Consider the following 14,332-nt stretch of genomic DNA (forward strand, 5'->3'; position numbering starts at 1 on the left):
ACGAGGAAAGGCTGACCAGTATGGGCGCCTTCCCGTGTAATACCTTTTCTCTTCATTGACTGTTATTGTACTGCAACCGTAAAGTTGACAAATTTCACGACGTATGGCTGTGATATTAAATCTGGTTCTGATTCTGATTCAGATGCGGGGTGGGGGTGTTAAATTGAAATTAAATCATCGGTGATCGGTGATTAAATGATCGGTGGCAGGGCAGACATCAGTGAGACGGAACTGGTAATGCAACAGAGTGGGTAATGTTCCGTCAGAAAGCGGTAAAACATCATTTAAATTAATTTTAATTCGGATTTCCAGTATCATTCTTTTATTTTTCATACATCGATAAAACTTCCAGGTAGAGATTAGTTAGATGTAGAGAGACAAAATGAACAAATTACTTTTTCCCGTGGCTCTGGAAGTTGATTAAATTTCAGCGTACATTGATTATCAATATAAATATATGTTCCTGTAATGAGATTTACTTTGATTAGTACGCGACCGAACGAAAGGTGTGGTCAGAGAGAAACAGAGAGCAGAGGGACACAGAGGGAAAGAAACAGACTGTGACGGGGCCTCGGGATGTGAACAGAGATAAAGCCGGAGAGATGCGGGGACAACGACGGAGCAGATCGGAGATGGAGATGGAGTTGAAAAAGAACGAAAAGAACCCGCACACGCTCTGTTCCAGCCCGATCATGTCTCCCTCACGATGAACCTCACTCGTCTGCAATGAGATTAAATTCTGTTCCGAACGTGTGGACAGAGAGAAACAGGGAACAGAGGAAACAGATTTTCACAGGACCTCAGGATGTGAACGGAAATAAAGAGGGAGATAGGAAAGGACGAAGCGGAGCAGACTGGAGATGGAAAAGGAGTTGGTAAAGTAAAGAAAACACACACACACACACACACACACACACACACACACACACACACACACACACATACACACACACACCATCTCTAGGTGTCAGTCTGATCACGTTCCCCTCACCGGCGTGGGGGAAGGAGTGAGCGAGGACGACATGAGAGATATTGGGCTAAAACACCGTGAGCGTCACTGAAAAGGGCGGGACCTGACTATAGACCCTCCATCGGGGTGAATTACAGCTGAGGTGACCGCTACATATTACATATTTGATGGACACCTTTCACCTGTATGGGGTAAACAGCGAGTGAAATATATCATCACAAAACGCAAGCGTATTTCAGATCGCTCAGTTGTTACCCGTGGTTCCACATATCGGCAAGTGGATAGATTATGGAGGAAACATGGCGCTTGACTGAAATCTCCGGCAGAAAGTAACTAGTCACTCTAAGATTTAACGAATTTGGCTAACAGTTTCAGCGAGTATTTCACCGTGTTCTTCATCTCCTCTCTGAACTTGCTCTGAGTCACGGCGTAAATACATATGTTGGTGCAGGAGCTGAGGATCTGCAGCATCGTCGCCGTGGAGTCTGCGATATACATCGGATCAGCGACCGTGTAACGAGGGTTGTTTACTATCCGTGCGTAAATATCAAATACTACCAGTGTTAATCACAGACATATAAAACTACCGGTTACACTGAATAGTAAAACCACAGATTTCCTTCGGTTCTCCATCTCCGGGTCCTTGTCATTCTATCTGTTGCTGCCGCCTCGGAGCCCCATCCGGACTTTATTAGCGGACAAAATTCGTCTGACCGTAAGAGTATTGAACAATAAAATCAGAACAAAGGGGAGACAAGGCATGAAAATGCGATGTATCATGCGAGGTGCGGTCCACAAGGGGGACGTAGAGAAGCTCTCTTTGGTCGCACAGCCATAGAAAACTCCATTAATTCTCATCAAAGGCTCCAACGTAAAGTAGAAAGGGATACTTCCTGAACAGCCCAGAACACTCACTGTCCCGATAATCACAGCCGCCGTTCTTTCGGTGCAATATTTTGTTTTAAGCTTTTCACAACAAATGGCCACAAATCTGTCACCGGTGAACGCGACTGTCAGCCAGACAGAGACGCCGGTATTTGCTATGAGCAGGCAACGGGCGAACCTGCAAGCGGGAGTTCTATAGAGGAAAGAAGAACTAAAGTATATGTAAACAGTCCACTTCAGCAGAGGGTCAGAGATAACGACCAGGAGATCGGCCGCTGCCATTCCCAGCAGGTAGTGAGTGATACATTTGGACAGTGATACATTTCCTCGGGACAGGATAACAATCGCCACCAGGTTAACTGCAAGAGAGAGGGAAGGAGGCAGGGACATTACTGACTAGTCAGGAAAATCGAGCCGCAGTGTGATAGAATCAGATTAGATCTTGTGTTTTGTTATCTGCCTCAGAGGGTGGAAACCGGACCGAGGACATGTGGAGCGACTGAGAGTGGCATTACCGGCGTGACAGAGACTTCCTGCGAGTTCTGATGAATCTGGGTGAATTTCCAGGACTGACGAACGATGAGCTGCTGAAATGCTGCCGCGGCCGCAGTAAGGGATGGGCATTAAATACCGGCATCACTGGCTCTGCGCAGCACAGGAATGAAAGGAAATCCACATCTGCAGTTCACTCTGCTCACATTTCTCAAATAAATGAGCTGCTCGCGTCGTTCCGTCACCCAGTCTCGCAAATTACAGACGATTCATAGGGACATGAAAGAAGGACGGCTGTTCCCCAGGATGCAGTGTCGCCCGGTGTCCTCGTTTTCAGACATTTCAATTCACGATTATTCCTCCACATCAAGGCAGCGAGAGGGTTTCAGTCAAAGGCATCATCTCGGCTGCAATACAGAGCACTGTCTGCTACGAAAGCAATGGGATTAATATTGTCAGCGCCTTCTGCCCATGACTGAAATGAGGGGACTGAACAGGTGGCTGTGGAAACAAGTAGCGAGAAAAACACTTCGGAACATCGGAGTTAACTATCAGTTTCTGCCGTTTGCAGGAGTGACAGCGGCTTACCGGGAATTCCAACGGCTGAAATAACAGGGTATTAAATGTTTTCAATCCGCCAGATTACTGGATATCCCATTTGAGTGACGCAGTGAACGAGATTGCTCTGAATTCCTCAGCTCGGCAAGACACTCTGGGCTGACGTACTGCAACAGGCTCTGATTTATACAGGGGATCGATCTCCAGTGACAAGGTCCCACATCTGACCATTGTTACTGAATAAACAAATTACATCACCGGCAGTGTCTCAGGTGCAGATGTTTTGGGCATTTAACACAAACACAATAATACCATTGGCATTCCCTCAGTCAGATCCCTCTGCGATCTCTCTGCGATCTGACTGAGGTGATGCCAATTGTATTAATGTGTTACATTGTGTTACATTCAATTCTACCAAAATGTGTAATGAGACCAGTAAGTGAGCAATGATCGGCTGTGTTTACAACATTCCACAATAGTGTTGGCAGCGGTCACGGCTGTTCCTATTTTCCTACATGAAACTTTCACTTCGGTCCTCTTTCACCGAGCAATCGGGAACCGGTGTGTCCGGCATTTTTGGCGATCTTCACTGTCATACCTATTGTTTAGTCTACAGATAGACCTGGTTTCCCCTCAGTGTGCTCCGGATCCAGGGAGACTCTCAGTCTCCCTCTGCAGAGTTTCAGTTAATGTTATTCACTTTGTTTTTATTTAATTCAGCAGCTTCACTTTGACCGCTCAGCTGTTAAACCCACCACACCACATCCACTGATGTGCTCCCGGATATAACTCATCCCCGCTGAGTACACAGACACTCTGTCCAGTTCTCCATCAGCCCTGGGCGATATCGATGTTTAGTTAGTCTGTTTCTGTTAGTCTAGAGCTGTCCACCGTTCTGTCCATCTGGTAACCTATATTTTCCACATATTTTTAGTTTGTGTGTGTGTGTGTGTGTGTGTGTGTGTGTGTGTGTGTGTGTGTGTGTGTGTGTGTGTGTGTGTTCACTGAAATACCTCTTATACATTTTATAATGTATGTGAATAAAATTACCTGCTCGTGCTGTCCATTTTTAAATGGTAAAGTGACAGACAAAGCCGTTGCTGAATCCAGCTGAAGAACAGTTTGATGCTGAAACACTGTGGCGTTCAATTAGCTGTAGGAGTACCTATCATGCGCTGATAATGCTGGTATTCACTGCCGTTGGGTTACGAGCACAACCATCAACACAATTTCTCTCCGGTGAAAATACCGGCATGATTTAACAAAATCATGTATAGATTCCATTCCGATATGATCTCATGGTTTGTCATAACAATACCAGTTTCTTTGGCATTTCCTTTACAGTGCCCGTCTCCTTTACAGTGTGACAGTGTGGGTTTCATTCTGTATCTGTCAGTCTCTGCTACAGTGTGAGAGTCTGGGTTTCATTCTGTATCTGTCGGTCTCTGCTACAGTGTGAGAGTGTGGGTTTCATTCTGTGTCGGTCGGTCTCTGCTACAGTGTGAGAGTGTGGGTTTCAGTCTGTATCTGTCAGTCTCTGCTACAGTGTGAGAGTGTGGGTTTCAGTCTGTATCGGTCGGTCTCTGCTACAGTGTGAAAGTCTGGGTTTCATTCTGTATCGGTCTGTCTCTGCTACAGTGTGCGTTTCATTCTGTATCTGTCCTTCTCCTTTACAGTGTGAGAGTGTGGGTTTCATTCTGTCAGTATCTGCTATAGTGTGAGAGTGCGGCAATCCGGCCGGACCTGCCCGACGGAGGTAACGGATAGGAAGGGGCAGAACCCTCGCCAGACAGCGGCAGACCGGCCGCACTCCCCGACGGAGGCAACGGGTAGGAAAAGGCAGATGGGTGGAAAGGCCAGAACCCCCGCCGGACAGCGGCAGTCCGGCCGTACTCCCCGACGGAGGCAACGCGTAGGAAAAGGCAGATGGGTGGAAAGGCCAGAACCCCCGCCGGGCAGCGGCAGTCCGTCCGGAGCTGCCCGACGGGGCCAAGGGATCAGAAGGAAGCTGGGTCTAGGGTGAACAGCAGGACTACCGTGGAACAACGGTACATTGGTAAAGACGACCGACAGCGTGACAGCGCGAGCAAGGAGAATAAGGCAGAACAGCTGGACCAGCGCACAGGAGAGAAGCATCGGAACAAGACAAACCGGATTGAACACATACAGAACAGGCCGGCAACCCGGCAGTGCAGGATTCCGAGCAGGGCGGTAACCAGGGTAGAACAGGATTCCGAGCAGGGCGGCAACCAGGGTAGAACAGGATTCCGAGCAGGGCGGCAACCAGGGTAGAACAGGATTCCGAGCAGGGCGGTAACCAGGGTAGAACAGGATTCCGAGCAGGGCGGCAACCAGGGCAGAACAGGATTCCGAGCAGGGCGGCAACCAGGGTAGAACAGGATTCCGAGCTGGGCGGCAACCAGGGTAGAACAGGATTCCGAGCAGGGCGGCAACCAGGGCAGAACAGGATTCCGAGCAGGTCGGCAACCAGGGTAGAGCAGGATACAGACAGGGTCCAGAGCCGGCGGTCCAGGTACAGAGCTTCGGAGCAGGACGACCCCACAGCTAGGCTCAGTCCCCTAGCCCCTGATAAACACCATCCTCCTAATAGGCAACAGGTGTACATCCTTAAGCCAAGATGATCCAATGGCTCCGTGTTGTAGGAGAGCTGGCTGCAAGGCCCGGAGTCAGATGTCCGCGGACCGGAGCAAGACCCGGAAGGTGGGCTCCAGACCGGACTCCAACAGGTGTAAATACTGGCATGATATTTTCTGTTCTTCATAGATTCAACTCCGTAAACAGATGTCTTCATCTCTTGCTTTAACATAAAATACCTATGTATTTGGGATTACCTCCACAGTGCACTGGTAGAACTAAATGCAGGATCGCCAATTAAGGACACACATTAGGAAAATTCAATTTAGAAGCCATTATCACCACATTGAATAGCTGCACCATTATCTCTCGCTCTTAAACTCAATCTCACAATTGATGAAGGCCAATACACTGTATGCCTTCTTAACCTGCGTAGCTGCTTTGAGTGTCCTATGGACTCTAACCTCAAGATCCCTCTAATCCTTCACACTGCCAAGAGTCTTGTCATTAATACTATATAATTTGACCTACCAATATGCATTCTATTAGTGTCCAGCTGTAAACTCTGACAGCCCAAAACACTATCCACAAAACCCACTACCTTTGTGTCATCAGCAAATTTACTAACCTATCCCTCCACATCCTCATCCAGGTCAGTAAAAAAACCACAAAGAATAGGAGTCCCATAACAGATCCCTGAGGCACACCCCTGGTCACCGGCCTCCATGCGGAATATGACCCGTCTACAACCAAACGTTGCCTTCTGTGGACAGCTAGTTCTGGTTCCACAAAGCCATGCCCACTTGGATCCCATGACTCCTTTCTTTCTCAATAAGCCTTTCATGGTGTTTCTTATCAAATGCCTTGTTAAAATCCATATACACGACATTACAGCTCTATCTTCGTCAATGTACTTAGTCACATCCTCAAAAATTCAATCAGGCTCGTAAGACATGAACTGCCGTTGAGAAAGCAATGCAGAATATTCCGAATCATATTATGCCTCTATAAATGTTCATAAGTTCTGCCTGTCAGGATCTTCTCCATCAACTTATCAACAACTGAAGTATAACTCACTGGCCTATAGTCCCCCGGGCTGTACCTTTCTTGAATAGAAGAACAAGATCCACAACCCTCCAATCCTCCGGAACCTCTCCCCTCCTCATTGATGATGCAAAGATCATTGCCACAGGCTCAGCAATCTCCACCCTCGCTCCCACAGCAGCTCAGGGTACATCCCGTCCGGTCCCGGAGACTTATCCAACTGGATGGTTTCCAAAATCTCCGGCACATTCTCAAGCTTTTCAGTACACCGCAAGACATCCCTACAATCGCCAAGATCCTTTTCCGTAGTGAATAATTATTCTTTAAGTACCTCCGTTATTTCCTCGGATTCCATAAACACTTTTCCATTCTCACACTTGATTGGTCCTATTCGCTCACATCTTATCCTCTTGCTCTTCACATACTTGTGGAATGACTCGGGGTTTTCCTTAATCCTGAATCTGTGTGTTTTTGTTTTCTTTAAGCGGGTTCTTTGCTTTGTGGCCGCCTGCAACAAGATGAACCTCAAGGCTGTCTACTGTATACACACTTTGATGGTAAATGTGCTCTGAACTATGAACAAGCTGGGAGCAATGTTAGGAAGGCGTGCTGACCTTCATTTGACTGGAATCGAGCTCAAACTTGCTGAGAAAATGTTGCAGATCTGTAACGCACAGGTTAGACCAAACTTGAGATGTTGAGCTTAGGAAGACGGTGGAAACGTGAAAGGGGATGAAGAGCAGATTTACCGGGATACCACCTGGGCTACACACGCGGTGTTGTACAAACGATAAGTGGTTGTGATTGGAAGGCGCTGCCTGCTCCTGTGGTAGAGATGGGGTCACCAGGTGTCTTCAAATGTAACTGCACACACAGATAACGGGCGATTCATGTGTAGATATCGAAACGATACAGGAAGCAAAGTTAACGAGACGGCTCGTATAACCATCAGCGCAAAGCAGTTAAGGCCATAAGGACATTAAGAATAGGAGCAGAATTAGTCAAGTTGGTCTCTCGAGTCTGCTCCGCCATTTAATCATGGCTGATCCAATTTTACTTTCAGCCCCAATGTCTTGTTTTTTTTCTATCCATGACCTGCAGAATGAAGAATCTATCACTTTCCGTCTTAAATATACATAAAGACTTGGACTCTGCAGTTGCCCGTGGCAAGGAATTACAGGATTCAGCCCTCTCTGGCTAACGAAATTAGTTCTGTTTGCCGTTCTACAAGGACGCTCCTCTATTCTGAGGCAGCGTCCTCTGGTCCTAGACTCTCTCACCATAAATATTATCCATTCCACATCTATTCTGTCAAGATCTCTCACCATTCAATATTTCCAATGACGTCACACCTCATTTTTCTGTTTTCCAGTGAATTCCGGGCCAGAGCCAACAAACCGTCTTCATATGACAAGCCGTGAAATCCGGAAATCATTTTCGTAAACCAGGACTGAGCACTCCCTAGTTTCAGCAGATCCCTTCTAAGCGGAGGAGCACAAATCTGCTCACAACACTGAAAGTGCAGCCCTAACAGTGCTTTATAAAGTCTCAACGTTATATTGAATCGGGCGAGTGACCACCTTCCATAGCGTTCTCTGGGTTATTTCTGTGGTGGTCAAGGATGCTGGTTTTCCAAAGAATGGCCCTCCCTCTTTCTCTCCTTTCCCCATTCGGTATCAGATGATTCTCGTCCTTATCGCTCTACTAAACCTGACTTGTGCTGATGCAATCAACGTTGACTTTTCCTGCCCACGGGAAACTGCAGAATGACGCGCGAAGCATCACGGGTTCAAAATGCCGAAAGGCGTCATCCCGAGGATTCACAGATACTGGATCCCGAGGGAGCAGAGTGTTCAGTTAAATGACTGGGGGTGCGAGTGTGCTGTGCGTTGCTGCTCTTGTGGATGTTTCTGGTGGGTGGTGGGGTTCTGTGGTCGTTGAACAATGGGCGTCCGTTGAGCGTGAGGAGTCAGATGGGTGCTCTGGAAGTGGCTGATGTGCGGTTATGAATCAAGATTAGACACACTGATCTTGTTTTTCAGGTCAAGCCAGTCCGGAAGTGGAGATGCAGTCGCGCTGCTTATGGGGGAGGTGGTGTATGAGGACGGCTTCAGTGTCTGATGGGTGAGGTATGAGCTGGTTGCTGTTCGATAGAGGCCCGAGGTCAATGTCAGATGCCTGAGAGCTGTGGGGTCTGCTGGGGAGGAATAGTCGCAGTGTGAGCTGACGGGGAGGTGTGGAGTCAGCGAAAATGTGGGAGGTATGTGGTCATTGGAAAATGGGGAGGTAGAGTCAGTGGAAAACAACGTAGTGGGATTTGTGGTCATTGGGGCCGTATAGGCGGATCAGACTGAGTGGGGGGGCTGCTGGAGAGGGTATGGCAGCTAGGTGACTGTTCTGTAATTTCCTTTCTGCTGCCTTCCTCCTTTCCTAAAGAGAGGAGTAGCGTTTGCAATTTCTTAGTCCTCTGGCATCATGACAGATTTCAATGATTTTGAAAGGCCATTTCTAATGCACCAGAATCTCTAATGCTACCTCTTTCAGAACCCCAGAATGCGGTTCTTGTGATCCGTGTGACTTACGTAACTTTCTGTCTTTCAGCTCTATGGGCACCTTCTCTCTTTTAACAGTAACTGTACACATTTATCTTCCTTCACACGCCACAACATCAGGCATACAGCTAGTATCTGCCACAATGAACACTGGTGCAAAATACTGATTTAATTCATCAGTCCCCCGTGATTATTTCTCCTGCCTCACTTTCTAGCGGTCGAATATCCATTCTCATTTCTCTTTTATTTTTAAAAGACTTGAAAAATCATTTACAATCCACTTTGATATTATTTGCTGCCTTGCTTTTATGTTTTGTCTTTTCCCTTTTAATGATCATTTTAGTTGCTCTCTGTAGGTTTAAACAAAACTTCCCAATCGTCTATCTAGCCACTAATTTTTGCTTTGCTGTTTGACCTTTCTTTTGCTTTTACAATCGCCTTGACTTCCCTTGTCAGCCATAGTTGTACTATTTTACAATTCGAGTATTTATCAAAATTTGAGATACACATGTCCTGCACATTCTTCATTTTCACAGAAACAGACGACGTTTATGCTCTGCTGACCTCCCTGCCTGTAGCTCCTACCAATCGATTGTACTTTGACCAGCTACTCTCTCGTACCACTGTGATTTCCCTTACTCCAATGAAATACCGCTACTTCAGACTTCACTTTCTACTTATCAAATTTCAAGTAGAACACAATCATATTGTGATCAGTGCTTCCGAAGCGTTCTATTACCTTAGCTGCCAAATCGACTCACGTAACACCCAATCCAGTATACCTAAACCTCTAGAAGGTTCAACGGTAAACTGCTCTAAAGGGCTATTTCTTAGGCATTCAAAGAAATCACTTGCTTGAGATCCATTACAAAACTGATTTTCCCAATCGGCCTGCATGTTAAAGTCACCCATGACTACCATATAATTTCCTTTTTATTAGCCTTTTCTATTTCCTGTTGTAAACTACGGTCCAGCTCCCAGCCACTGTTGGGAGGCTGTATAAAACTGGCATCCACATTCTTTTTCCTTGCATTTTTCTTAACTCATCCCACAAGGATGCAAGATCTTCCCATACTCGATCACATCCTTTTACTGATTCTAAGGCATTCTTTCCCAGTAGACCCACATCATCCCCTCTACCTAACTTTCTATCCCTCCGATATAACATGTAACCTCGGACATTCAGTTCCCAACTGCAAACATCTTTCAGTGATGGCTACAACATCATGTCTGGCAATCTGTAATATTGCCACAATATCATCCACCTGATTTCTGATACGACGAGCATTTAGATTCAACACCTTGCTGTCCTTTCTGATCCTGCACACCTAATGATTTGTGACTCAACCTTTTGGCTGCAAATAAGTCCCATCACCTGCCTGCCCTTCCTGACAACGTGACTGAATGCTATATTCACTTTTACCTCCCTCCCCAAAAATGTTGTGGACGCGATCTGAGCCGTCCCATCCCTGACACCTGGGAGGCAGCATACCTTTCGAGTGTGCAGTTTACGTCCACAGTGTCTCCTGTCTGTTCCCCACACTATCGAATCCTCTATCGCTACAGTTCCTTCTTCTGTCCCTTTCCCTTCTCCGCCACCGTCCCATGTTCTGTGCCTGTAACTAGGTTGCCACGGCATTCTTCCAGGACGTCACCCCTGAAAAATGTATCAAAGCGGTATACTTTCTTTTCATGGCAATGTGTCGTGGTATGGTCCGTGAAATCCGCATTCCGGTTCACTGTCCGGTCTACGTACCTTATTCCAGGTTTTCCGGGTTTCCCTAGTTTCTGTTGAGGCAGCTTATTCTTGTTTGGCTGACCTCATAAATACCTTCAGGATTACGCCTCAGGCTGCTGGATTGTTCCTGTGAAAACACCCTGTCTGCATCCCTTTCCTTTACCTTCCTGCCTGGAGCCTCTTGCCCAGATCCACCTGTCTGCATCCCTTCCCTTCACCTTCCTCCTGGTGCCTGGTCTCCCCCTGCCTTTGCCTGGAGCCTCGCCTTGCCTCTGCCTGGAGCCCCGCCTGGCCTCGCCTTGCCTGTGTCTGGAGCCCCGCCTCACCTTGCCTGTGTTTGGAGCTTCGCCGTGTTTGGAACTGTCTGTGTCCACGCCTTCGCTCGTTAGGTCCGGCTGTTTTGCCGCTAACTAGCGTTAGGAACTGTCTCGTCGGGTTCTGTGTTCGGTGTGATGAGACCCGGCCCTAAGTCCTGTACCCAAGGAGGGGTCCCGGCTCAGTGCTCCATGCTCCTGACTCTACTTCGTCCAAGGCTCAGTGTTCTGCGTTCTTCTCTCTTCCTCGACCATGTCAAGGCTTCGGGGCCTCATCCAGTCCTAGTCAAGGTCCTTGTCTTGTCGAAGCCACGGCTTTCTGTTCACGTCTTGTCATGTGCCACGCCCGGCCCAGGAGTACCTTGCCCAGCCCAGTGCTGGTGTTCCCACGTCCTGTTCATGAATCTCACGTCCAGTCCTGTTGCCTCCCCTCATCCTGTAACCTCGTCATGTCTTCGCCTAGTTCTGGTGTCCAAGTTCGAGTCAAGACCCAGGTTCTGTGTCCTTGTCCAGTCTCTGGCTCGAAGTCCAAGACCAAGCTCCTGGTTCCCAGTTTCATGTCCTGGTTCCGGTATCCAGGTCAAGTCCTAGCCCAGGCCCGGAATCCCTGTCTCGTCCGGGGCCTGTGTAATGTCCAGCGTCCTTTCTTCCTCTCTTCCCCTGCTTCCTTCGCACGCCTAGTCCTGTTCCTGGTAGTTCACTGTCTGTGTCTTGCATTTGGGTCCGGTCCCAATGCCACACCTTGTGACAAAATGGCCACGGTGTGTTCCGTTGCAACTGCCTATTACCATTTCTCCTGACGGGCACCCAACTAATCGCCTCCTGCAACTTAGGGGTGACTACATCCCTGTAACTCGCTCTCCCGCACAAGCTGAAGGTCATCCCGTTTCCGATCCAGATCCCTAACACGGTCTTCATGGAACTGCAGCCGGATGCATTTCATGGACACCCTGGGACCGCCAGCTCTCCAAAATCCGGCACGGAGAGCAGACCACAGGCGTCTAAATGGTCCAGTGAGAGAGGGAAAAATAACAAAAATGGAACCTTACAGACGTTTTACACAGAGCCGAAGGCTCCTTTGAGACAGAGCCTGTCGGTCCTACACTCGCCGACTAGCCTACTTGTGTGCAATGGCCGGTCCACTGATGGTCGTCATTGTGCACGGGGATTTAGCTTATCGGTGGACGGTTTGTGATAATTTATTAACAAATGCACTTTCAATCTTGTACTTTATACAGTACCTACTTGGTTGTTTAAGTCGTGTTTGTAATCTGCTGGAAATGTTTCTTGCTCTGGGATAAACTAATGTGCAAGTGGGTATGTCAGCAGCTTTGGGGGCGCATACGGAAGACGTCGTGCGCACTTATTGATGAGAATGACGCCAAGTATGTGCGCACAGGGATTATCATGCGTGTTTGGGGTGCACACGGTTTTGGTGATGTTCGCAGGTTTAGGTGTTGGTCGGCGCATATGGGTGCACATGGAGTTGTGGGTGCCAGTCGATTCCGAGCTGTTAAAATCTCAAAGTAGTTTCATTTATTTGAGTTTTAATAACAACTGATCTTTAAACATTGAAGATGTTCTAGCTATTTCTTTCAGGTGAGGGCTGCTATTTTGTGAATGATTCTTTTGGAAAAATCGAATGTGCATCGCTGGGTTTCAGTCGGCTTGACGGTGTCCACGGCCCTCGGGTGCTCACAGATTCCGGGATGTGGTGTATTTGTGGTCGTGACGAATCTCAAGCGCGTCTTCACGGATTTCTGAGCAATTGTGGATTTGGAGTAATGGAAAATATCAAGGTTGTTTCTTTTACAAACACTTCAATAAATAGTGCACTTTAACGTTCCATTTCGATTGGTTGCTGTTGTTAATGTGGATTAAGCTATCTTGAGAAAAGTTTGAAATGATTCTAGCTCTGGGATAAACATTTGTACTTATAGGGCCGCCTTCGAATTTGGAGCTGCGCAGAGATTTGGAGATATATGCGGCAGGTTTGGGTACATGCGGATTTGGTGATGTCGGTGGATCGTGTGTGTGATGAATCTCAAGATCGTATCGTTGATAGATATATTCATAATAAGTGTACATAGAGCAAAACTTAGTTCTAGATTTTGGACGTTGAGGCAGCTATTTTGTGAAATGCATGAAGTGACTCTTGCTTTTGCATAATTCAATGTGCATGTGAACCTGTCATCGGGTTTGGCATGCAGATGGGTTTAGGTGTGCGCTCTCATTTCGACATGTGCGCAGTTTTATGCATCTTGTGTCGAACATAGAGTTACACACGGATTTTGGGTTACACCGGGTTTCGGTGTTCCGGCGGATTTGCAGTTCCAGACGGATTTGGGATGCGTGCGGATTTTTATTCTGGAAACAGTCATTTTCTGTGCCGTTTGAAATGAGTCCTGCTCTGAGTAATCTATTATGGATTTTGGAGTGTCAGCCTGTTAGGAGTGTCAGCCAGTTTTAGGGCGGTGTCGGCAAATATGGGGATGCACATTGGTTTAAGGATGCGAACAGATTCAGTGATGCAACCGCCAGTATGAAGGTGCACACCTGTGGTGTCAGCGGATTCAGAGTTGTGCCGTATCTCCAGGTTGTTTCATTTGCAGATGTCTCCAACCTCAGCAATGGGACGCTCGGCTTGCGGTTCACCACGCTCGCCTACAATATCCTCCCCATGGGAAGCGTGGAAAGCACACTGCCCCCTGTACAATCCTAACCCCGTATCCTATTTACTTTACCAGACACGGGCTGAGACACACAATCAACTGGAACAATGCTGAGTAATCATATAAGCCTCGAACAAAATCAATCCTGGAGGAGCCGCAGAATCAAAATGCGCGGTTTCCTTGGCTGCACAGGTCTAGGGAAGACAGTCTCCGTTCCCGCTAAACGCTTGTGATTGAGACAGCTTTCCCGCCCTAAACCCCGGTTTGTGCGGATACCAAACATTGATACCGTGTTAGAAATTATTGACACGTAATTACAAACTGTACCCGGCGTCAGGACTGGAGACAGATTTCGATGTTGGGTGAAGGGGAGGAAGAACCACATGTGCAAGCGTGAAACCGGGATGGGGGCAGTGGTGAGTTAACGAGCTGGGAGGTTAAAGGGCGGAGAAGAGGAATCTAATAGGAGAGGACAGAAGGCCATAGAGGAAAGAAAAGGTGGAGGAGGACCA

The 14,332-nt window shown here is 47.6% G+C and overlaps 1 protein-coding gene across 1 annotated transcript in view; it reads left to right on the forward strand.

The window, feature by feature from the left end:
- Nucleotides 1-5,551: 5,551 nt before the first annotated feature.
- Nucleotides 5,552-14,332, forward strand: part of LOC132388025 (NACHT, LRR and PYD domains-containing protein 3-like) — a 56,298-nt gene continuing 47,517 nt past the window's right edge. The window contains exons 1-3 of the mRNA XM_059960366.1: nucleotides 5,552-5,626; nucleotides 7,030-7,101; nucleotides 13,745-13,858. Of these exons, the coding sequence (XP_059816349.1) occupies nucleotides 5,552-5,626; nucleotides 7,030-7,101; nucleotides 13,745-13,858 (261 nt within the window). The remainder of the gene's footprint in view (nucleotides 5,627-7,029; nucleotides 7,102-13,744; nucleotides 13,859-14,332) is intronic.

Source organism: Hypanus sabinus, unplaced genomic scaffold, assembly GCF_030144855.1.
Source record: "Hypanus sabinus isolate sHypSab1 unplaced genomic scaffold, sHypSab1.hap1 scaffold_251, whole genome shotgun sequence".
Taxonomy (NCBI): Eukaryota; Metazoa; Chordata; class Chondrichthyes; order Myliobatiformes; family Dasyatidae; genus Hypanus; species Hypanus sabinus.